The sequence below is a fragment of the Dasypus novemcinctus genome, chromosome 26, assembly GCF_030445035.2.
Source record: "Dasypus novemcinctus isolate mDasNov1 chromosome 26, mDasNov1.1.hap2, whole genome shotgun sequence".
NCBI lineage: Eukaryota > Metazoa > Chordata > Mammalia > Cingulata > Dasypodidae > Dasypus > Dasypus novemcinctus.
Window position 1 is genome coordinate 13,181,433 of NC_080698.1, and position 22,695 is coordinate 13,204,127.

Below are 22,695 nucleotides of genomic sequence, written 5' to 3' on the forward strand. Positions count from 1 at the left end.
ATGTGAGCCGGGCGGGTGGCCCCAGGGCCACTGCTTCCAGATACGGCACCCCCGCCACCCCTACCTAGAGCATGAGAGGGGCAGCATCCGGAAGGACCGTTTTCTTCTCTCAGTTTGCAGAGCTGCCAGGTCCTCTAGCCCCAGAGAGGGCCAGGTCTCTAGAATCCCCCAGAGGCTTTTAGACCCCACAGGACTCCCCTGCTGGAGGGCACTGGAGGGACCGTCTTGTGAACAGAGGGAGGACTCAGCTTCATTGGTCGGGGCCATCTGGAGGGCATAGGGCGGCGCAGCATCAGGCCACTGCAGCGATGGATTCTGTGATCAGTTAGTCATGTCTGCTTCGGGTGGGAGATGCGGCAGATGAGGTGGGATGGTCGTTTGTCTGCAGCCCCTTGTTGCACAGATGGGAAAACTGAAGTCCGAAAAGCAACTCTCCCAGGATCACAGAGCAAGTTGGAGAAGTTAGAGGCTGATGGCTTCTTTCCTTAAAGTGGCAATTTCCTGAGGGCAGATTCCCAGGAATGGGGTGGCCTTTTGACTCCAGCTGCCAAATGGCCTCCAGAAAGCATCTCCAGATCCCATGCCCTTGGTGGGTTGTGAGCCCAGATGGGGAAGGGGGTGGGGGTGGGAGTGGGGGAAGCCGCCCACCCCCATGCTGGACGCACCCATGGCCTGGGACAAAGCCACCTGAGCCCCCTCGGGATAAAAGGACCCACCTGCCCTGCCATCAGAGCCTTACCTGGCCCCTTCCCCCAGGCTTCTGCCCCTTCCCTTGCTCCCTCGGTGGGGACAAAGCAGGGGACAAGCCAGTTCTACCCTTGGAGCGCCGCAAACAAGCCCTCACAACACAGGGCAGGGCGGTGGGCCCGGTGAAGGCACGGCGACCCGTCAGGGGCCAGGGCAGCTTCCTGCAGGAGGCGACGCCCAGCCCAGGCAGGAGGCAGCTGGCCGGAGGACCAGAGGGAGCGGTCATCGGGCGAGGCCGGGTGGCCTGGTCCGCCAGGCTCTCTGGGGCTGGGCCTGACCCCAGGCTGGCGTCCTCGTCCCATCCCTCCTGCCTAGACCAGGCCCCCCACACCCCAAGTTACTGAACTTCTCTGGGCCTTGCTTTTCCCACCCACGCAGTAAAATGGAAACTTGCAGAGGAGTTCTGAGAGCTGGTGAGGAGTCTTCCTCTTGGAACAGGGCTCCCTGCCGGCCCCCCGGTACCAGGGAGGGAGAAGGCTCCCCAAGGGGGTGCACGGCGGAGCCCCATGGCCGCCCCCTGGGGCCCCAGGACTTCAGGCTCAGGTTGCGTCATTCAAAGACTTCCCTTGAGGGCTCGCTCCCCTCCCTTCCCTGTCCCCTCTGTCCCCTGAGACCTGGCCCCGGGACAGAGAGGCCCAGGCACGCTGCTCCTCCTGCCTGCTCTGTGCTCCCCAGGCTGCAGCCCCCGCCTTCGAGGTGGCATTTCCGCCCCCTCCGGCCTCCAGCTGGGGCACCCTCCACGGCGCGGCTGTGCATGTCCACCCCAGCCCAGGGTCAGCGGGGCTCTGCCCCCCTCCCCAGCAGCTGCAACCCAGACACAGCACCTCTTGTCCTGCCTGGGCCTGGGGGCCCAGGCTCGTTACCCCACCCTGGGGGCAGGTTCCTCGACCAGCCCCTTTCAGTGAGGGCCCCAGAGGTGAAGGGAGCGGCCGAGGCCACACAGTGGGCCCCCTTGGAGCCAGCCTCGGCCGAGCCACAGAGTTCACCAGCTGGCAACACCACCGTGTGTGATACCCGCCTGGCTCAGAGATCCCCGACTCCGACTGCAGCCTCGGAGGAGGGCACGACCGCATCCGGCAGAGATGGTCACTGAGGCCCCGCGAGGGGAGGGCCTGGCCCTGGCTAAGCCCAAGGCCGAGGGGAGGCTCTCAGGAGCCGCAGGGGCGGGTGCTGCGGGGAGGAGGGGGCTGAGGATGCCACAGGCTGACCGCAGAGTCGCGTGCCCAGTGATTTATTGTCTGAGTGGCAAAAAACACTTTCCCGGAAGCCGGCACACGCAGCCGAACGTATGCCGAACGAGGCCTGTCAGGGCCGGGGCCCCTTCCGCCCACAAGATTAGCAGCTGCGCCCTCAGAACGGTCTTGTGTCCTCCTTGGAGTGACGTTTTGCCAGCGGGGCGGCCCCCCAGACCCTGGAGACAGGTCCGGTGACTGAGGCCGGTGTGTAGCCTGCCGGTGTCCTTCGAGGGCTGGGGCTGCCTGAGCGGGGAGCGGCCCTCAGGCAGGGGGCAGAGGGGGAGAGGAGGTCCCGAGAGGGCCAGGCCCTGGCTGCGGACCCGGGGCCCTTCAGGGTCAGAGGCAGAGCCGCGGTCCCGAGCCCTGGCCTGTCGGCCCGGCCAGGGAGCCCTCCGCCACGCCGCGCCCCGCTCAGGTCGCAGCGCCTCCTCTGCGCGGTGCAGGCCCCGCTCAGCAGGCACCCAATCGCAGCTGGGCCCAGCCTGGGGTGCAGAGCGGGCGGGGGCCCTGGAGGAGCTGGGGCCCTGCCTGGGCTCTGGCAGGGGCCCTGGAGCCCCAGCGCCCCCCTCCCCTCCAGTCCTTCCCTCCTTCCGGGAGTCCAGAGGCCCCAGCAGCCTGGATTCTGGGCTGTGGGTGGGGGGGCCTGGAGCCTCAGCCTTGGGGTGGGCCCGCAGGTCAAAGGGAGGGGGTCTGGACTCCCCACAGGCATGTCTGCGCCCCTTGTCTCCTTCCTGAAAGGAGAGTTTTCTCTCTCTCCAGGGATTCTTCGGTGCCCTGGAGACCTGCCTCCCCTGCTCAGGGGCGAGGCAGTGGCCACTGACAGCCACACAGCGGGAGCTGCAGCCGGAGCCCAGGCGCCTGCTACGGCCATACACATCCCCTTGGACTGAGACGGGCCTGGCTGTACTCGGCAGAGCCCCCGCAGAGGGACACCTCTGACTGCCCCTCTCGCTGACTCCCCTGGGCCCCCTGTACCTCTCCCGTAAGGCTGTGAGTGGTAGCCCAGTTCCAGCATTCTGTGCGCATGCTTATGGGGGGCGGGGCTGCATGTAAGGGACAGGTACATAGCCGGGTCGCACAGCAGGCAGCGGCTGGAGACCCCCAGGCCGACTCCCACCCCCAGCCGGGCCTCAGGGCGGGTATGGGAAGGGGTTGGGTGGGCTGGGGGTGGGCAGACGCCCTCCCGGGCGATGGCCTCCCTCCACACACTGCTTGGATTCTGAGGGGGGACCTTCCTGCCAGCTCCTGGCCTGGCCTCCCCCAAGCAGAGGGGAGGGCTGCCAAGCGAGGGCCCCCTGGAGGCAGACGTGCTTGCACCCCTCCCCTCTGCCCCTCAGACCCCTCATCTGGGTTCCAGGGAGCCACCACTGGCCCCTCAAGGGGTACGGCGGGGGCTGAGTGTGGAGAGCTAGCACACGGCCAGTCCCACCGAGAGCCTGATCACAAAAGGCAGCCAAGGCCAATCCACTACGAACGTACTGCAGACCCCCCGGGCGGCAGCCCCGGGAGACGGCGGCTGGGGGCACCGCCTGGGCAGAGCAGAGGGCTGGGTGGGGGGTCAGCCCTCCATTATGCCCCCCACTCGGCCACAGCTGGCAGTGTGCCCCCAGGCAGGTGCCTGACCTGTCTGGGCCTCAGTTTCTCCACCCACCCAGGAATGAAGGCCTCCGTCAGCTGGACAGCTCTCAGATGCCGGTCGAAGCCCAGGCCCGGGCCTGTGTTACCATCCGCTCTGTGCAGCCCCTGAATGGGCTAAGGGGGTGGAGCAGGTCCAGCCCCGGCGCCTGTGGGGAGACTGAGGCAGGGACTGCCAAGCCTCTCGTGGCCTCGGGACTCTATTTCCCCATCCCTTCCCCCTCCCCCCACATGGCCAGGCCTGGGGGGGCATGACCGACTTCCACAGCACGCATCCAGCCCCCGGCTGAGCTTGCCCCCGCCCCCAAGCATCCTGGAAGCTGGGTGGGGGGCCGTGCTTTTCTCTCCCACCAAGGCCGTCTGTCCGTTCTTCCGGAGGCTGGAGGCTCCTCCGAGCTCCTGGTCTCCGCCCCTCCCTTCCCCTGGGCCGGCCCGGGTCCCCACAGGGCCTGCTCCTGCCTGCGCCCCGTCCCTCTCCTCTCCAGGGAAGTGACTCACAGAACGGTCACCTTGAGTCACCCCGGCTACAGCCTCAGCCGTGGGCACCTCGGCCGCCAGGCACCGTACCCAGGCCCCTCCCTGGGCGCAGCGGCAGGAAATGGCCACACTCGAGCCTCTAGGGTACGCCAGGTCTGAGCCCGTTTCCCAGAGGGCCCAGAAGGGGGCTGCGCCGAGCCAAGGGCTCCAGCAGGTAAGGAGAGGGCTGGATCGTGCCTTTTCATTGGTCGGGGTGCTAACACGCTCTGGCTCACTTTACAGATGAGGACCTGGGAGCACAGAAAGGTGGAGTTTCCTGGCCAAGGTCACACAGCAAGTCACTCATTCAACTTACATCATGCCTCAAGCCAGCCCACCCGTTACTACTCTGGCTGAGGCTCAGGGTGGCAGTCCACCCACGGAGAGCCCCCAGCCCCGGCATGGTGCCAACTTCTGACACCTCTCTCTTCCGGGGACGGCAGGAGCTGGGAGGGTGAGTGACGGGCAGGGCTACACCTGGGTGGCCTAGAGCCCCTGACCTGGGCCCAGACTCGGCCGCTCTGCGCACTCTGCTCTCTCTCCCCCTGTTCCCAGCCCTCCCTGCCGTGGTCCAAAGGTGAGGAATAAAGGCCAGTCCAAAGGGCGGGCACTGGGCCCTCCGGCCAGGGAAAGGCTGCGCGGCAGGATGTGGGGAGGGAGCCCGGCTGGGCCCTCAGGTGCGGCTGCAACAGACCAGCCCGGGACACCCCTGCCTTCAGGCTGGGCCCCTGCCCCTCTCCCAGGCATCTTGAAGCAGCCTTGACCTCTCTGTGCCCTGCAGGGACACGCTCCAGGGGGAGCCTCGGAACCGTGGGAGGCTGACGCTGTGCAGAGCCCAGGCTGCACTGCTCCAGACCCCGTGGGGGCTCAGCTCCCACAGCCTTCCAGGGGCCCAGCTTGACTGGGCCCGGCGTTTCCTGCCAACAGCGCCAGGGCTCCAGTCCCCTGAAGGGGCGATTCCTTAGGCTTAGTCAGAGGAAGTGGGGCAGGGCAAGGGGGCAGTGCCACCCAGCATGATGAGGACCAGGGCCAGGAGGCGGGCAGCTGCGGGAGCCGGGGAGCCGGCGGCCTGGCCCTGCAGGACCCCACCCCTCCACACCCCAGGTCCGTCCTCAGCGGCCAGCCCGCTGCCCAGCCCCCAGGCCACCGCGACCCCCAGGCGCCAGGCTCCTGGCCGCTTCCGGCAGCCTCCAGACCCGCAGCGAGCCCTACTCTACCGCTCACCTGCTGAGTGGCCTACCTCGGCCAGCGCACCTCTCTGAGCCTCAGGGTTCTCGTCTGTAAAATGGGGAAGACCATCCTCCCCATTAGGAGCCCACCTCCCAGTTTGGTCCACTCCCAGGGTCCTGGGACAAGAGTCCACCAAAGCAGCCGGAGTAGACTCTGCACCCTTGGTGAGCAGAAGGGGAGACCCGGGCCAGAGCAGCGGGGTCCTCTCAAAAACTGGCTTTTTGAACAGTCTGTGCTGTGCAGATGTCTCCAGTGGGCATGCCCTGGCCCGCTGGCCTCAGCCAAGTTACATGTCCTCGCCCTCGGGCAGGACCCGGCAGATCGCGCCTCCCTGGCCACCGCCGGGCGGGGAGCTCTCGACCCCATGGCTGTCTGTAGGCCCAAGGCTGTCCCCTGCCGTGAGGCCACCACCCTGTCCCACAGGCCCTGCTTCCCAAAGGCACGGCTCGGGCGCCAAAGGCTGGATTCTCGGACTTTCTCTTGACCTAGCTTTGACCACAGAGGGGTAGGCGCTGCAGTTTCTGTCTGGGTCCCCGGCCTGCGATGTCTTCGTCAAGGGCAGGGTGGAGGCCTCCCACCCTTCTCCCCCTTCAAGCCCCAGCCATCTCAGGCCAAGGGCAGGCGGGAAGAGGCATGGGGCTCAGCGCCCAAGCCTCCAGCGTCTACCAAAAAGAGGAGGGCCGGGCATGGGCGAGAGAGGTCTACCCTGGGTAGAGTCCTGACCCTGTGGGCCTCTTATGGCCAAGTGCTCACTGAGGGCTAAGGCTAGCCCAAGAGTGAGTAAAGGTGGCCTTGGGCTAGCTCATACCATGGGAGTTCATGGGGAGCAGAAGGCTGGACAGGGGCCCGGCAAGGACTCAGACCAGAAGCCTCCTTGAGCCAGGAGCCTCTCCCCTGAGAGGTGCCACCCCACTCCTCCTCAACTGCCACCCCCATTTTGGGGGCCAGGTCTGGCTGGGCACAGAGAGCACAAGTAAAAATTCTTCCAGCCCAGGGTTGCAGTCTTGACTGGAGCCTGGGAAACCATCGCCCCCAGCCCCCTCCCCACAGACGAGGAAGCCAGGGCTCTGGAGGGCAAGGGCCAGGAGCGGGGCCGGCCCAGCACCCCGCGGCAGGCCAGGAGTGAGCCAGAAGGGAAAGGTCAGGGGAGCAAGGAGAGTGTCCAGGACGGACGTGGCCAGGCCAGGTGAGAAGGGCCAGGTGAGAAGGGCCCTGGCCCGGGTGGAGCCGGGCCGCTAGCCTCCCTGCCCGGGCCGGGCGAGGGGGGGGCCGCCAGCTCAGGCAGGCGGGCTGTTGATCCAGCCCCTTTGTCCTGTGGCGCCAAAGCTGCTGTGACTGGAGGAGGCGTGACGTGAAAGGGTCATTGTTCCCACTTGGGCAGCCACTCAGGGAGCTGGAGGACCCGCCTGGAGTGGGCTCCATGCCAAGGCCGCAGCCCTGCCCCCCACCCACGGCCACTTCGCCCTCAGGCAGAGGCGCAGCGGGGCCCAGGTATCCCTCCCCCCATCACCGTGGTGCCTCCCTCGCTCCCCTGAGCTCCCCAGTCTGGAATCATGGAGCCGCTGATCACGAATGGGCCCTCACCCAGCGGGGCGCTGGGCTCTGCTCTTTACATATGAGCGAACCCCGCTGGGCAGGTCAGCGGGTGCCAGTGCCACCGAGAACCTGGGGGGAAGGAAGGAGCTGAGAAGTCAGGGGTTCTGTCCCGGGGTGGACCGCATGCCAGGGACCTCCACCTCCCAAGGCTGTGGCCTCAGGAACCGTCCCCACCTTCCAGAAGGGAACTGGGCAGCACCAGGCCACACAGCATTAACTGCTCTGCTGGCTGGACCACCCTTCCCAGCCATCCCCAGATCCGGCAGACCCCCACTCCCTCTTGACCCCTGAAGCCCCCTCCTCCCAGCTTCCACCCATCTCCTGCCCTCTCCAATCCGCTCTCCCGGAGCAGCTGCCCACAGAGACACGGCCAACCCTCCAGCCTGACAGGGCCCTCTCCTGCTTAAAACCTGCCACAGCTTTCCAGGCCCAGCTGTGCTGTACCACCCAGGGGCAGGGGGCCCTTTCTAGAGTCTGGGGTCTTCCGGAGCCCCTGCGCAGCCTGCGCCCCCTTGCTCCCACAGGTCCTGCCACCTGGGCGCAGCCGCTCCCTCCTCCTGCCCAGTCTGACTACTTCTGGCCTTCGGGCTCAGGTGCAGAGCCAGGAGGCTGGCGGGGTGGGGTGGCCAGGAGTGGCTGGTCTCAGGCAGAAGCGGCAGCCCCCACGCCCCCAGGTGCCGGGGCTGGACCCAGTGCCCAGAGCCCTTTCCTCCCGGGCTCTCCACTGCCCCCCGCAGCTGGCACCAGCCGCAGCCTGACCTAAGCTCATGAAGCCCTCCCCCTGCCCAGAAGGGCCTTGGCTCCAGCTCCAGACAGTTTTCCCCTGGAGGGATGGAGCTAATTAACTGAGAGGGTTTAATTAATCAATTAGCGTGGCCTCAGACCCCTCCGCTTAGTTGTGGCAGTGGCACATATTTATAAACAGGAGCTGCCAGACCCTTCTCTAGCCGGAACCAGGGCTGAGGGGAGGGGAAGGGGACCGGGGAGCGGGCACAGAGCACGGGGCAGGGAATTCAGGGCTCCTGCTCGGTGCCACCTCCCAGCACCACCACCGGGCAGGCACAGAAGCAGCAACGGCCGGACACGCAGGGACGCACGGCCAGGCATGTTCTCCCGGGGGTACGCGCGGCCCATCTGTGTGCCCGGGTCACGCAGGCCTGACTCCCAGAGCCGGGCAAGTTCCCAGAGGCGCCAAGGCGGCTGTGACGCCCGGTTAGACCCGCCACCCTGGCCAGCCACGGGGGCCAGGCAGGCCCCAGAACCCCAGCTGGGGGAGGGGTTTAAGGAAGGCTCCCTGGAGGAGGAGGCTGTAATAGAGGTCGGTGGTATGGGGCGGGGGGAATCAAGAGTATCCCTGGGCGGGGAATTAGCAAAAAGGCCTGGAGGCGGCAGCCGCAGAAGGTTCCTCTTCCCTTGAGGACGTTCCCTGGTCTTGGCAGGTCTCTGGCTTCCTTACCTGTTAGAATTGGTGCCCCCAGCTCTCTGGCCCTGCGGGCTGGGCAGCCCTGATCAGCCGTCCCTGCGGATCTTGGAGCTGCTGCCGGCTCTCCTCTGCCTCCCTGGGCTCCAGGCTCCCCCCGCGACCTGCTGCTGTCCTGGGGTCAGCAGGGCCAGGAGCTCAGCTGGCATCAGGGTGGGGGAGAAAAGGCCCCAAGCCCCCCTAGATCTCTCAGGCTTGGGGTGGTCCAGAGCAGGCACCCCCAAATCAGCCAGGCCCGCGCACCCAGAGCCCGGCATGGCCCGTCGGCGCGTGGCTCCGCTGTGTGTCGGCTTGCTCGCCTGCAGGGAGCAGGGGTCCAGCGCCGTCCTCTGCTGGGAGGCGCCCTGGCCGGAGCCATCACTACATATGTTATTATCATCAGTCCTGTCGCCTTGTTAGCCTGGGGACGGGACCGTCGGCCAAGCTTCCCATCAGGGCCAGCCGGGAGGGGCAGCTATGGCCGGAGCCCACCGGGCGCCAGGCAGGGGCTCAGGCTGAGGAAGGAGCTGGCCCCCAGCCAGCGGGGCCCCCACCGGGAGCGTGGCTCCGCTACCACCGGCTCCTGTAAGTCGGCCACCACGACAGCCCAAGGCTAAAGACGAACGGTGAGCTCTCCGCTCAGAAACCGATTTGGAAAACTGCAACACAGATGTTTGCCATGGAAATGCCACAGCTGGGCCCACGGAAAAGACCTGAAATGTAGAAGACGCCCCGCCTAGAGGCGCTGCCCACAGGGCCTGCTGCGGCCATGAAGACAAGGCCACCTGCGCGCCCAGAGCCTGGGGCCAGGCAGTGGTGCCGTGGCCCTCCCCTGGCCCTCCCGGCCGGGCTCTACACTTCTTTGGCCTCAGCACCAGGGAAGACAGGAGACTGGCGGGGGGAGGGCCCCAGGCAGAGGGGAGGGGCGGGTGGAAGGAAACACCTCGGGTTGAACAGGGCCTTGCTGAGGCAGAGAGGGGCTCGGACTCCCACCCCCCCACCCCGCTGGGCCCCAGCCAGGCACTCTGTCCTCACCCTACTCAAGGCAACTTCCATGCTAGGCACCGGTGTCTGGGGGGACTCCTGGGTCCTGAAGGCTGCCCAGCCCGTGGGACACATCGAGGAACCGAGACCCACACGGGAGGGTCTGGACCGCCAGCCCTAAGTCCCAAGCCTGAGAGCGGATCCCTAGACTGCAAACAGGAAGCCAGAGGCTTGGATGGGAGGAGACTTGCCCAAGATCACCCAGCAAAGCAGCAGTGGCTGGCCAGGGTGGGGGCAAAACCACAACTAAATTAGGCCTGGCTGGGAGGCAGCCCCCTCAGGCTGCCCTCTGCTCTTGGAGCCACAGATCCTATCCCTAGTGTCCAGATGAAGAGACCAAGGCTCCTAGAGGGCCTCTCAGGCCTGGGTTGCACTGGAAAAGAGGACCCGGTATGGGAGAAGGCCTGGGAGATTCCTGCCTCGTCCTGGGTGCTCGACATGTGGGGCGCAGTGAGCGGTGGGGACTTCCGCTGGGGGGAGGTGGGCACAGACATGGCCCCCCTCAGACCCGTCCTTCTACATGGGATGGCTGCTGGAATTCGGGCCCTGACATGGAGTCAGGTGGGCTGGGACCCCGAGTCCTGCTGGGTCTGCGGATGTGTCTCCCCTCTCGCCCCGTGCCACGAGGGCCCAGCCCCACCCTCCACCCTAAGCGGCCATCCCAGCCTCCTCACTGTCCCCTGCCCTCCACGCTGGCTCCTCAGCCACAAGGGGAGCCTGCAGGCCCTGAGCTCAAAGCCCTCCAGGGGCCCCCTCCCAGGAGGGCCGCAAACGCTGGGGAAGGACCTGCAGCTTCTCTGTTCCGTACAGGTGACATGGAAGTGCATGGCGCCCCCTAGAGGTGTGCACTGGGGAGCCCCAGGAGGGGGAACCCCCAGCACAGCACCCTTGGGGCAACTCTGGCCCAGCGGAAACAGCAGGGCCTGGTCTCGCCCCTGGAGCCTTGCTAATGACTGTCTTTAATGGCCCTGCCCGGGAAGGGCTGACCTCACCCCGGCCGCGCCCTGATGAGGAGGCTGGAGTCAGAGGCGGGCGCTCCCAGGAGCCGGGCACCTGCTGGGACTTGTCCTGCCTGAGAAATGAGGGGGCCACGTGTGTGTGTGGGGTGTCTAGCTCCTCATGGGCAGAAGAGGGCTCCCAGCCTGACGGGGGAAGCAGGGCCTGGATGACAAGGCTCCAGGCACCTGGGCGGGGAGGCTGGCTTCTCCCCTGACTCACTCTCCGACACCCCGGTCTGCACCTCGGTTTCCCCATCTGCACAGCCCAGAGGGAAGCGGGACAGTTCTGAGCCTCAACAGAATCCGATGTGCCCAATCCCAGGGGGGCCTCTGGGAGAGGGCTGGGGGACTGTGTCCTAGATGGGGACCTGGCCCCAGCCCTGCCCCCGGCTCGTGGGACACCCGGAGGTCAGAGGTTAACAGGCTCCCTCCAGACGGACCCAGCTCCCATGGCAGGCCCTCTGGCTTCTGTCAGCCTGAAGCCGAGGGCCAGCGCGGCGCACACGGGGGCGGGCGCCCGCTGGCAGGGAGGCAGGCCCCAGCAGGGAGCCCCCGCCTGCCCCAAGCCCGGAGGATGACTGCGCTCCTGAGGGCTGCCTCCCCCGCCCCCCAGGCTCAGCGCAGGACCCTCCCCCAGGGGAAGGGCGATGCTCAGCCCTTTGGCGGGCTCCTTTAGAGACCCCCTTGCAGGCAACCACTCCACAGTGCTACAAATTCCTCCTGGTGTCCAGCCTTAGTATCTCCTGCTGCGGCATTTATCAGGACAAGTTGAGGGCCCTTCTTCCTGTCACCCAGTCTGACATCACCGAGTTTCCCTCGGGCCTGTTCCCACAGGAAATGGCTGCTGGATGAATGTGCGGTGACTGAGCAGTGTGGATCCTCCTCCCATGAGAACGCTCGGTGGCTAAGAAGGGGGCGAGGGGCCCTGGGCTCCGGGCTGAGGAGGAGAACGAAAGGGGCCCGGGGGGAGGAGGGCGGGCTTCAGGCCCAGGGACCAGGCAGGCGCCACCCCCGAGCGCCAGGTGGCCAGGAGCTCGAGGGACACCAGCATCCAGGTCTCCTGCCAGAGACGGCCCAGAACAGCCTGGTGGGAAAGCACGGCAGAGCCAGGGCGGGCTAACAGGACCTCAGAGTGAGGCGCTATGAGGCCGGAGCTCGGGCATGGTCACCCAGAGCAAGCCTTGCCTAGCTCGAGGTTCCAGAGACAGGGCCTGGTCCTCTGTACCCCACCCCCACCCCCAGAGGGAGGCCAAAGGGAACTGAAGGGAGGCCCAGTGGGCGTTTCCACAGAGGAGGAAACTGAGGGTCAGAGAGGTCATCTGGCTTGCCGGAGTTTGCACAGCAAGTATGTGGTAGAGTTGGCCTTCTTTGCACGCTGCCAAGGACCCAGGTCCTCGATGAGGAGCCGGCTCAGGCGGCTACCACTGCTCCCACCCCCCACCCTGTGCTTGGACACACTGGCACTGCCAGGCACTTCCTCGGTCTGCTGAAGGCCCAGCCCCCAGCCCGGCCCCTGCGGGCTTCCCCAGTCCTGGCTGAGGGCAGCCAGAGCGAACAAAGGCCTAGTGTATCCCTGATCGGGCCCCCACCCCCTGGCCCGCCCCTGGCACAGAGGGCCCAGGGCCCTCAGGGAGCCCAAGAGCCGCAGCGGCACCTGCCCCTGGCGACGCCTCCCCCGCTCCGGCGGGCCGGCGGGCCGGCCGGCTCCCGGCAGTGTTTCCCGGCCTAAAGCTGCGAGGGCTGAGCAGCGAGGCGAGGAGGTGGCCCAGACACAGCCGGGGCCCTCTGTCCGCAGAACCTGCCCGCTACCCTCGCCACACGCACGTGGAGCCGTGGAGCCGTGGAGCCTTGCAGGTGGCAACTGTGCTCTCGGTCACGTGCGGCTCCCAGGTGGAGGGACCAAGAGGCGGAGGACAGAGGTAGAGCCTGGGCAACTCAAGGGCAAGTGTGGGCGACCGAGCGGAGCGGTCCGCACCGCCCAGCCCTCCTGGCCTAACCCCAGCCTGGGTCCAGGCGGCGCTGGGCGGTCAGTTTCCAGGGCTCCCAGGTCCAACAGGGCCTCCCCCAACCCAGCTAGAGGAGACACGAGCCACGCTGGGGCCTCCGTTTCCCCACCCTTCCTCCAGGCCCCTTCCCTGTTCCCTGCTCCAGCCTAGGGCCTCTCCTGGACCCCACAGAGGCTGGAGGGGGTGCCGTGTCCATCCTGCTCTGCAGGGAGCCCGGGCACGGCCAACTCCTCCTGTGACTCTCAGCCCAGAGCAGGAGACGCACACAAGGGGCTTGTCGTGCCCTGCCCAGGAGGCACTCAGAACCTGGGGGCAAGTGGCCCCATTCTAGAGAGGGACACTGAGGCTCGAGGAGGCTAGGGTACCTGTCCAACACCGCCCAGCTCCCAAGGAGCTAAGCGGGGCTGACGCGCTCACCACCCGGGTGTCGGGGTCCCGCCAGCGTCCCAGGAACCATGGGAGGCAGGGGAAGGGTGTCACGGCAGGCGCCCCTCTCCCACCACCACAGCAAGAGAAAGGAGCGGGGCCCCGCGGCCGCAGGGGACCTGGGGCTCCAGGGGCAAAGGCCGGGGCTACCTGGGCAGTCTCCAAGGGGGGAGCCTCGGGCAATTCTGGGCGAGTCGGGCCTCAGTTGTGTGACCTCGGCCCCTGCAACCTGAGCCTGGATTTCCTGCCAGACAATGGGCAGATGCCCAGAGAAAGCCCCCCAGCCCTGCCTGCCAGTGCTGCAGGGCTGGGACATGCCCCGTCCCTCTGCAGGGCAGCTCTGACAGAGCAGGTGCCCGGCAGGCCCCAGGAGGGCCAGAGTCCAGCCTCCCAGGGCAGGAATGCCACCGACAGCGTCCACCTCACCTTCCCAGGCCCTTACCGGACACCACGAGTCAGTTTAAAGAAAAAATAATATTTATTTGCAATATAAACAAAATCCCGTTGCCAGTTCGGGAGATATATATATATATATGTATTCATATATATATATATTCATATGTATGTGTGTGTATATATATATGTAGGGTCACAAATTTTCCTTCATAAGATCATAAAGCAAAACTGGCCACCCTCTTGGCATACCCTCATTTACACAAATCTGATGCATCTTTCTGGGTTTTTGTTTTTAAAAACGAAAGAGAGAGAGAGCAAGAACCATGTGCGGCATGGGAGCTTTTCGTCTGCTTTCTCAGCTGTGGCAAGATTCTAATCTGCTGCCCGTAAGAATCCCTGAAGACAAGCCCTCGAGGTAAGATGCAGTGGGGGCAGTTTCCGTGGCCTCGCTCACGCGCTGAGTGCTGGCTCCCTGGGGACCCCGGCCCGGTGGCGCGCCCCTCCCCGAGCCCCCACGCAGTCCTAACGCCTGGTAGAACTGAGGTTGGAGAAGGGACAAAACTGGAGGAGGATAACGGAATCCGTGGCTTTGTTCTGTGGCTACTAGGGGAGGGGTAGGGTAGACCGAGCCTCACAGCCCTCCACTTGTCCGAGGTACCTCCCTGCACCCGTCCCACCCACCCCTGCCCCGGGGCTGAAGTGGGAACGAATCTCCTGGAAGAGAAGGCATGGGCAAGACGAGAGCAGCGCGGGCTTCCACGGGGGAAGGGAGCTGGGAGCAGCTGCTGGAGCGAAGCAACAGCCAGGAGGGGGCAAAGAAACGGGAGGCAGGGGTACAACCCCACCCACTGCGCATCCCCCCCGCCCGGGTCTCCACTCCCAGCTGCAAACAGAGAGAGAGACAGAAGTCGAGTGTATAAAAGGGCCCAGAGCCCAGGCCCTCCCAGGAGCCGAGCCCAAAGGGTTAATGCTACTGCTTGGCAGCCTCCTGTGTCCCACCTCCAGCAGGACAGCGGCAGGGGCCACGGCGCCAGCCTCGGGAGGGCAGCAGGACCACCTGGGGGCGGTTGGGAGGGCAGAGAATGCAAAAGCCCCCGGTCAGCCCACCCGTCCCAGCTCACGCAGTCATCAGTCGTGGCAGGCAGACGCGGCATCAAGTCAGGCTGAGCCAAGCGTGGGGGACGTGGGCATGACTGGGGCGTCCCAGCTCCTGGGGAGCAGCAAGCCGCCCCTTCAGGAAGGGCCTGCTGCAGCAACAGAGGCTTCACACATGTGCAAAATGCATTTGGTCAAGATCAACACGGGGTCTGTCTTTTCCATGAGAAAAAAACAAAAACAAAAAACCACCAATAATTGCTTTTTGAAAATGAAATAAAAACAAAACTGAGACCGCTTCTCTCTCTCTTGCAGGATCAAGACAGGGATAAAATACTGGTTTATACAATCCACTGTTGCATGGAGCCTGAAAATAATACTTTTCATTGAAAAAAAAAAAAAAAGGAAAATTGAGAAGAGCTTGAACACTCTCCAGGCTCCAGGGAGCTTGGATTTACCTGCCCAAAGTAAAAAGTAAACTCAGGTCCATGGATATGTCTTTAAAAAACAGCCAAATTGGCCAGGCCATCAGCAGAAGTGTCCTGGGACAAGGATGAGGCCCTGTTGGACCCCTAAAGCCACGTGTCCGAGGGTCGAGGCCCTCCCCAGAAAGTCCTGCAGGAGGCCGTGCCCGGGGGCTGGGCCCCAACCGAATGGTGAACGAAGCCACCGGCCAGCCCAGGCCGCTGGACTCAGGCGACGGATGCAGGTCCTCAGGCCCGGGGCAGCAGGCGTGGGCCCCCCCGCCTGGCACCTGTGTGCCTGGCCTCACGTGGACTCGAGCGTGTTGAGCGGGAACAGGTTGTGGTTGGTGGGCGTGGAGAAGTAGAGCTGCTCGCTGGGCGCGTGGTTGTCGCACGGGCTGCTCAGCCCCAGCGTCCGCTCGAAGTCCAGCAGCTGCCCCATGAAGTTGAAGTTGGGCGAGATGTTGGACTTTTTCCTCTTGACGAAGTCGTAAGCGTCGTTGAGGGACAGATTCATCTTCTGCATCAGGTAGGCCACGGTGACCGTCACCGAGCGGCTGATGCCTGCCAGGCAGTGCACCAGGACGCCACACTTCTTGGAGCGGGCCTCATCTGAAACACACAGGCACGGGTCAGGGTGGGGAGGCACAGAGGGTGGCAGATGCTGCCCCGGTCCTGGAGGAACCTGGCCAAGTCCCACAGGGATGGGGCTGCAACTTGAGGTCAAGGTTAAGAGCACAGCCATGGGGAAGGATCTGCCGTGCTTTAGTTACAAGACACTGAAGTCCCTGGGCCTCAGTCTCCCCATCTGTAAAATGGGCCTCCTTCTTCAGAGTGCTCTTCAAAGGACCCGAGCCAAGTACAGGCTCAACAAACGCTACTTATAGGACCATGGCCACTGCTGGTGCCACTGCCGCTCCGACTGGGTGCGCCGACCGGTGCTGAGGCACCTCCTGCATCCTCTCAGCACCTGCGTCAGGCCTAGGTAAGCCCATTTTATGAATGAAGAGACAGGCTCAGAGACAGAGGGATGAACCCAAGGCCACACCAAGGCAGCTCCTAACTCGTAGCACTCGACCGGGGCGTGGGGGCAGATCTGCCCTCCTGTGCAGCACCCCCGGGCACCCTGAGAGTCATGTGGGTGACGGGCCCGAGGGAGGCTCCTCAGATGGCAGTGCGTGGCTGTGCCTCTACCCTCCAGCAAGGCAGCCCCCAAAGCCTGGGACGAGGGCCATGCCTGAAGCTTCACATGGGGGTTTTAGAGTGGGGCCCACCCACTCCACTTGCTAGACCCTTCCCAGCAGGCCTGGGTGCCAGTGGCAGCTCCCACCACCGCCGACCAAATTCCGCCAAGCCTCCCTCCCATCCTCCAGCCCTCACAGCTTTTCCCCAGTGCTGCCCACTCCCACAACCTGCTTCCTGGCCCTCACACAGTAGGAGCTCAATAAGCACCAGCCAAACTACCAACTAACTCTGTGCCACAATCCCTTCTCCCCTGGACCCCTGGACGGCTGCCTCTCTCTGTGCCAGAGCTGCGCCAGGGATGTGGATTAACAAGGGGTCTCCAACTGCCTGGCTCCCAGCCCACTGAGCGCCAGGCACACAGCCGGCACTCAATCGGTGCTCCTCTACAAGTGACACACATGCTTTGCTCCTCATCCGGCACTCATCGCCTCTGGCCTGACAGAGCTTGCCCTCCTTGCCTCTACTCCACCCAGGGGGACCCAGCGCCAAGCATACAGTAGGTGCTTAATCCAAACTTGAGATGGGCAAGGCAGCCTCATGGCCAAGGCACTGGGGGCAGGACCAGCAGTAGGGGAGAAGGCTACTGTGGCTTCAGGTAGAGCCTTGTGGTCTGAGCTAGAGACTGGGAGCGGGAAAAGGGGGGCGGGGGGTCAAGCCTCCAGCAGTGACACCCCAGGACAGGGGGAATGCCTGGCTCCCAAACCCGCTCCTGGGTGATCGGAAGTGAAACTGCTTCTGCTGGCTTTATTTTTAGCCCTTTCAGGGTGTGGCTGAGGAGTGGAGGGGCTGCTGCTTGGTCCCGCCCCCAGTCCTCTGGGATGCTTGGGCCTATTTCCTTGACTTGTCAAGATGGAGGAAAAGGTCTCTCCCGCCCCGCTGCCCTGTCCTGCCCCCGCGGAGGTGGAGGGACCCTCTAGGATGAGGCCCCGGGAGACAGGCCCAGCCCTGGGAGACAGGCTCAGCCCCAGGAGACAGGCTCAGCCCTGGAAGTCAGGCCCAGCCCTGGGAGACAGGCTCAGCCCTGGGAGTCAGGCCCAGCCCCGGGAGACAGGCTCAGTCCCGGGAGTCAGGCTCAGCCCCGGGAGTCAGGCTCAGCCCCAGGGGTCCAGGTTCCCCCTGTCCCCTCCCTGCCTGGGGGAGGACAAACGCTGAGGCAGCACCCAGAGCCCTCTTGGCCACGTTCTCTGGGGCAGGGCTGGGAAGCTCCGGGCAGCCCCAGCCACGGCTCCTCCCCCAGGCCTCAGCTTCCTTCCTCCCTCTCTAGCCAGGCACCTAGTTTGGGTTCCCAGCAAGCGGATGAGGCAGGGAAGCCTCCCACTTCCTGTTATTAGAGCTAACCCAGCCCAGCCACCACCAAAACGGCCTCCACTGGACTTGGCCGCCAGTGGGAGGAGACTGCCCAGGCCACCCCTACCCTGCCACCGGAGGCTGGGCCACTGGGTCACCAGGCACAGAGGACTCAGGGCTTACACTGGGCCTGATCCAGTGTCCCTCCCCACACGGTGGGTGAGAGCCAGAGGCTGGGGAGATGACCTGCAGCTTAACAGCCTCCAGCTGGCCAAGGAGGCTGCAGGATGTACAGGCCAGAGGCAGCTTGCACAGCCCCTCAGCTGAGGCTGGTGGGGAGGCAGCAGGCTGTACCGACCTGGGGGATATCCTCTTCAGCCTCCCCCCCTTCCCTGCACACCCCCTATACTCCCAGTCAGCCCCACAGACCACCTGAAAAAATCTGGGACCCCACCGAGTCGCTCTAGGCTATTACTTTCTGCCAGCTGCCCACTGGTGCCACGGCCACCCGTCAGCCCCTTCAGGTACACGAGAGGGCCCAAAGAAGCACCGTGGCAGCCTCCGTCCTCAAACACGTGTGCTGAGGCGTGACACAGAGCGAGGGGGACCCGTGGGAGGTCTGTGTGTGGTGTCTCAGCTTGCTAAGCCTGAAACTGCAGCGGAGCCAGGGAAGCACGAGCCAGACGGGAGCCCCCGAGGGGCCGCGAGCTGAGGACTCAGGGGCCCGCTCAGGTCCTGACAGGCAGAGGGGCCCGAGGGCCTCGCTGACTCACAGCGGGCATGGGTACACCCAGGGGCACGTGCTGGCACACGCAGGGCACACACAGGCCTCAACAGGCCCAGAGGTACCCGGCTGGGTGCGAGCAACACTCAAGAGCCCTGCGTACGCCCGGACGCGCCCACCCACCCGCCCTGCCCAGGGCGCAGGGGCACCTACCAATGAAGCTGATGGCCTCGGGGAAGAACTGGGAGAGGTTCTGGCTCCAGTGGTCCGAGATGGGGATCTGCTTGTAGGTGAACTCGCCGCCGTGCTCGAAGGCGTTGGGCAGGTTGGGGGTGACGTTGAGAATGTACTTGATGCCGTACTTGCCGAGCACGTCCAGATTGGTGGAGTCCTTGGCACAGCCGAGGTAGAGGTAGGGCAGGATCTGGACGGGGAAGGCCGGCTGGCTGGATGGCACGGGGCTGCCGTCTGACTCGGTGGCACTGCTGGGCAGCTCTCGGTCCGACTCGCCATCCGAACAGTCAGAGCTGATGCGGAGGCCCCCCAGGCCCAGCACCGAGGTGGGCGGCGAGCCACTCGGCGAGGACGAGCTATCCACGTTGGTCTCGCAGTGTTCCGAGTACTCCGTCTGGAACTTGTTGAAACCACCTGCCAGGGGTGAGACGGGGCCTGGGTGAGAGGTAGCCAGTGCCACCTCCCAGTGCCCCCAGCCCAAACGGGCAGCACAGCACCGACGGCCAGGGCCCCTAAGTCGCACACATCAGCAGGGCCGTGCCAAGCAGCTTGCCCATGTACCCTCTCCTGAGTTCTCACAGCTACCCCAGGACCCACTTCACAGGTGAGGAAACTGAGGCCCCAGGAGGTAGACCTCACAGACAGTAAGGGACAATAAGGGACGGTAAGAGACGGAGCCGGGACTAGGCGCGGACAGCTGCGGTCCAGAGCTCTGTACTCTTACTCATGGCTTCAGGGCCCCTGGCCCTGCCACCAGCTTTAGGGACAGAAGGACAGATCCCAGCTCACTCCGCTTGTGCAGCCACCATGCTCGCCTGGTACCCATCTGCCCCCCATAATTACTAGGTGGTAACAGAAAGCTGGCCACCCCCTCAGGCCAGAGCCCCCTTAGAGACGAGAAGGCAAGGCTCAGAGCTACATCTGGGTCCACTCGAGGACGAGGGCCCGGTGGCTTTCAGCCCCTCGGCCGTGGTTCCTGGAGGAAGGGAATGGCTGGCCCTTTCCCCATTCCCCCGGGCCAGGGCACCTCTACCTGTCCAGACACTCCCCTTAGAACACTGCAGAGCTGGAGGCCCGCAGGGGGCTACAGGGACAAGGGAGATGGAGAGCGTCTCGCAGCTAGGTATGGGCCCTGCGCCCGAGGGTGCCGCAGACCTCCCCTCCCTCCCGCCCCCTTGCCAGCAAGAGGCCATTTTGGAATGTTAATTGGAAACACCGGCCCGCAGCCACTCCCCACCCCCCCAGCACTGTCTCCCCCTTTTCCAAGCTCCCTGGCAGACCAGGTTAGGGACCTGGGCCACCCGGTGCCAGGGCAAGGGACACTGCTGCCTGCCCCCTCCTCAAGCACCTTCCAGAGGTGGTGCTCTCAGGTGGTGGCAGTGATGCAGGGATACCCAGTGTCCCCTGCCCCAAATGGTCCCCATGCCCTGGGGGGATAGCATTGTGAAAGACCCCCTTCCTGACCCTTTCCTTGGAGCGACGTGTACTCTAGCCTGGAAAAGCTGGACTTGGGGGGCCCTGCCACCCTCCGGGTCCCTCCTGTGGAGGGCTGAGCTCCAGCCTGGATGCTGCTGACGCCCTATCAACGGGGAAAAAAGGAAAACCCAGGCAGGAAAAAGTTTGTTTCACCCACTCGAATCTTGCAGAGAAAACTGGCCCAGAGGGCACGGAGGGCACCCCCATCCCCTCCAACCGGCACCTGTCCAAGCCCTGAGCGCTGGTCCGGGCTCCCAGGGGGGCTATGCAGACAGGGGCGACGTGGCACCCACCCCGGGAGGCTGAGCTCGCAGAAGCAGCCGCCTCCCGGGAGGTCATCGGGGAGCCACCAGGACTCCCGGAACCCGGATGGGAGTCTGGCGGGCCTCACCTTGGAGGTAGTAGGCCTGGCAGCCGTCGTCGCGCAGCTTCTGCAGGAGCAGGCCGAGCACTGAGGCGGGGGCGCCGGGCTCGGGCTGCCACTCGGCCGTGGCCTCGTCGTAGAGCAGCACGGTGGCCGCCTTGCAGCGCGTGGCGAAGCGCTCCTTGTCGGCGTGGTTGGGGATGATGGAGCGGATGGGCAGGTTGCCCTTGCGCAGGCGGCGCAGCATGAGGCCCGGGATGGCCAGGTTGATGGCCGTCTCGATGTGCGACGACTCGAAGAGCTCGTGCGGCCGGCAGTCGAGCAGCAGCAGCGACGCGCCGCCGCGCGCCTCCAGCTCCTCCTGCAGCCACTCGGCGCTCTTGCACGGCATGGCTCCCGCCGCCGTCGCCGCGCCCGCCCCGGTGCCCGCGCCGGCCCCGGACCCCGCGCCGGCCTCGGCCCCCGCCCCGCTGCTCGCCGCCGCCGCCGCCCCGGAGGCCGACATGTGCGCCCGCGCTGGGGGGCCGCGGAGCCGGTGCTTCATGGGGCGCGCGGGCGGGCCGGGGCGGGCCGCCGTGCCCCGGGACGGCGCCCCGGCCGCGCGGGCCCCCGCCGCGTCTCCGGCCGCCCGCCTCCCGCCGAGCCGCGCGCCCGCCGCCGCGGCCTCCCGGCCTCCGTCCCGCCCGGCCGGCCCTCGCGCGCGCCGCGGCCTGACAGCCCCAATGAAGCGGCGGCTCCGGCGGCCGCGCGCCCAGGCGTCCTCGGGAGGGCGGGCCCGCGGGGCCGGCGCCCGGGCTTAAAGGCGCCGCGCCCCCGCCGCCCCTCCCCACGCGGGAGGCGGGCGCGCTCGCGGCCCCCCGCGCCCGCGGCCCCGCGGCCCCCGCCCGCCCCCGCGCCGCGGCCCGCCCGGCCCCCCGGCGCCCTGCGGCGGGGCGCGCCCCCTGCCCGCGCTCACTGCGGCCGCGGGGCCGCGGGGCCGGGCCGGGGGGCGCGCGTCGGGCCGGGCCGGCCTCCCCTCCTCCCTTCCGCCGGCCCCATTCATTTATTCTCCCCGCGAGTTCATTCAGCAGGCGGCGGCGAACGCCTACTACGTGCCAGGCGCCGTTCTAAGCGGTCACAGTCTCGGGCGACCGCCGCGTCCCGAGGACGGGCGGGGGCTCCGAGCCCGGGGGGCGGGCTCTCGGCCCAGCAGCTCTGAAGGGGACCCAGCACCTGGGGACAGGCGGGGACGGGCGGCGCCGCTGTGCGGGGGCGGGGGCGGAGGACTCCTGGAAAGGCCCAGTCCTGGGAAGGCAGCGCGGGCCCTTTAAGAAGGCTTTACACGCCTGTGGTGACAGGGGCCGAGCGAAGCGCCACGTGACTTTTCCACCGGGCGGGGTCGGGAGGAGCACTCCTTTCTCCTCTGCTTTCCCTCACCCGCCTCCGCCTCATTGCGCCAATCAGCTTTGGCAGTAGGCGGGCGCGCCGCCCAGAGGGCCAATCGCTGCCGCAGTAGGCGGTGGAGGAGGGCGGCGGGGCGCGCCGTCGGCCGCACCCCGCGCGGGAAGGGGCGGAGCCTCCGCGAACTGAGCGGGTCTGCTCGCGGGAGGGCGGGGCGGAGGAGGTGAATGGAACCGCAGGTAGCGTTGGAACAAAGCGGCCGGACTCAGACCGCGCGCGTGCGCAGCGCCTGCCGCGCTTTCCCTACGGGAGCCCGAGCCAGTGGCTGGGTCCTGCCTTCTGTCTGTAGAAGTCCCAGTTCGGCTGCGGGCGGGGAGGCGCCGCCTGGGGCTTGCCCTTACCCCTCCCACTCTGCCTGAGGCCGGGCAGCCCGGAACCACCTTGCCCCACCTTCGGCTGGGGCGGCGCCGGGGTCGGGAGAGGGGTGCTGGAGCTTTACAAAAGAGGGGACTTCGGGAACCACGAGGAGCTGGGCATTCCCGCCCCGCTGCCCGAGGGCGGTCGTCCTCCAGCCTTCAACGTAAGGGATACGTCCCCCAGAAAGGTTCCAGCCCAGGCAGCAGTGCCGTGTCCCAAAGGAGCAGAGGTCTCCCCCGCAGTCACATTCCTAAAACAGGGTCTTTTTAGCAGGGAACCGATGCACAGAGACAGGGCAGGAGGGTCGTCTCTGGCCTCCCGCTCAGGGCTGTCCTGGGGATGTTTGCACAGAGCTTGCCTCCCTGGGGACCCCAGCCTGCTGGAAAGTGCTTCCAGGGCCTGGGAGGCCAAGATCCAGATTCTCAGGCGGCCACTTGCCAGTTGTGGCCTGAGGATGCGTCTCGCCTCTCTAGGCCTCAAGTGTCGTTAAACTGAGTGCAAGTCTAGACGCCCACCCAGTCCACCAGGCAGATGCCACCGGCCTCCCAGCTCAGGCTGGGCCCCTAGGCTGGCAGCCCAGGTGCTGCTCGTCAGGGAGAGGGGCGGGGGCTGGAGCAAGCCCACAGGGGAGGGTGACTTGCTGCTGAGTGACCCGTTCCCTGGGCGGGCCTTGCTGAGGGCACTGCCTGGAGCTGGTGGGACAGCAGCGGGTGCTCCGTCC

General features: G+C 66.0%; 1 protein-coding gene across 1 annotated transcript; it reads right to left on the reverse strand.

Moving 5' to 3' along the window:
• Positions 1-13,351: 13,351 nt before the first annotated feature.
• On the reverse strand, positions 13,352-20,764 carry DUSP7 (dual specificity phosphatase 7). Its single transcript, XM_004465738.5, has 3 exons — positions 20,205-20,764; positions 18,317-18,751; positions 13,352-15,459 (listed from the first exon to the last, which is right to left on the reverse strand). Exons 1-3 carry the CDS (start codon positions 20,719-20,721, stop codon positions 15,152-15,154), a joined length of 1,260 nt encoding a protein of 419 aa, XP_004465795.2. The 5' UTR covers positions 20,722-20,764; the 3' UTR covers positions 13,352-15,151.
• Between the last annotated feature and the right edge of the window lie 1,931 nt (positions 20,765-22,695).

What these genes read in the sequence shown, in the direction of transcription:
- DUSP7 (XM_004465738.5), bottom strand. Translation starts at nt 20,721, where the DNA reads ATGAAGCACCGGCTCCGCGGCCCCCCAGCGCGGGCGCACATGTCGGCC. An exon ending in CCAGGCCTACTACCTCCAAG is followed by an intron (nt 18,752 to 20,204) that starts GTGAGGCCCGCC and finishes CACCCCTGGCAG; the next exon opens with GTGGTTTCAACAAGTTCCAG. An exon ending in CGAGGCCATCAGCTTCATTG is followed by an intron (nt 15,460 to 18,316) that starts GTAGGTGCCCCT and finishes TGTGTGTTTCAG; the next exon opens with ATGAGGCCCGCTCCAAGAAG.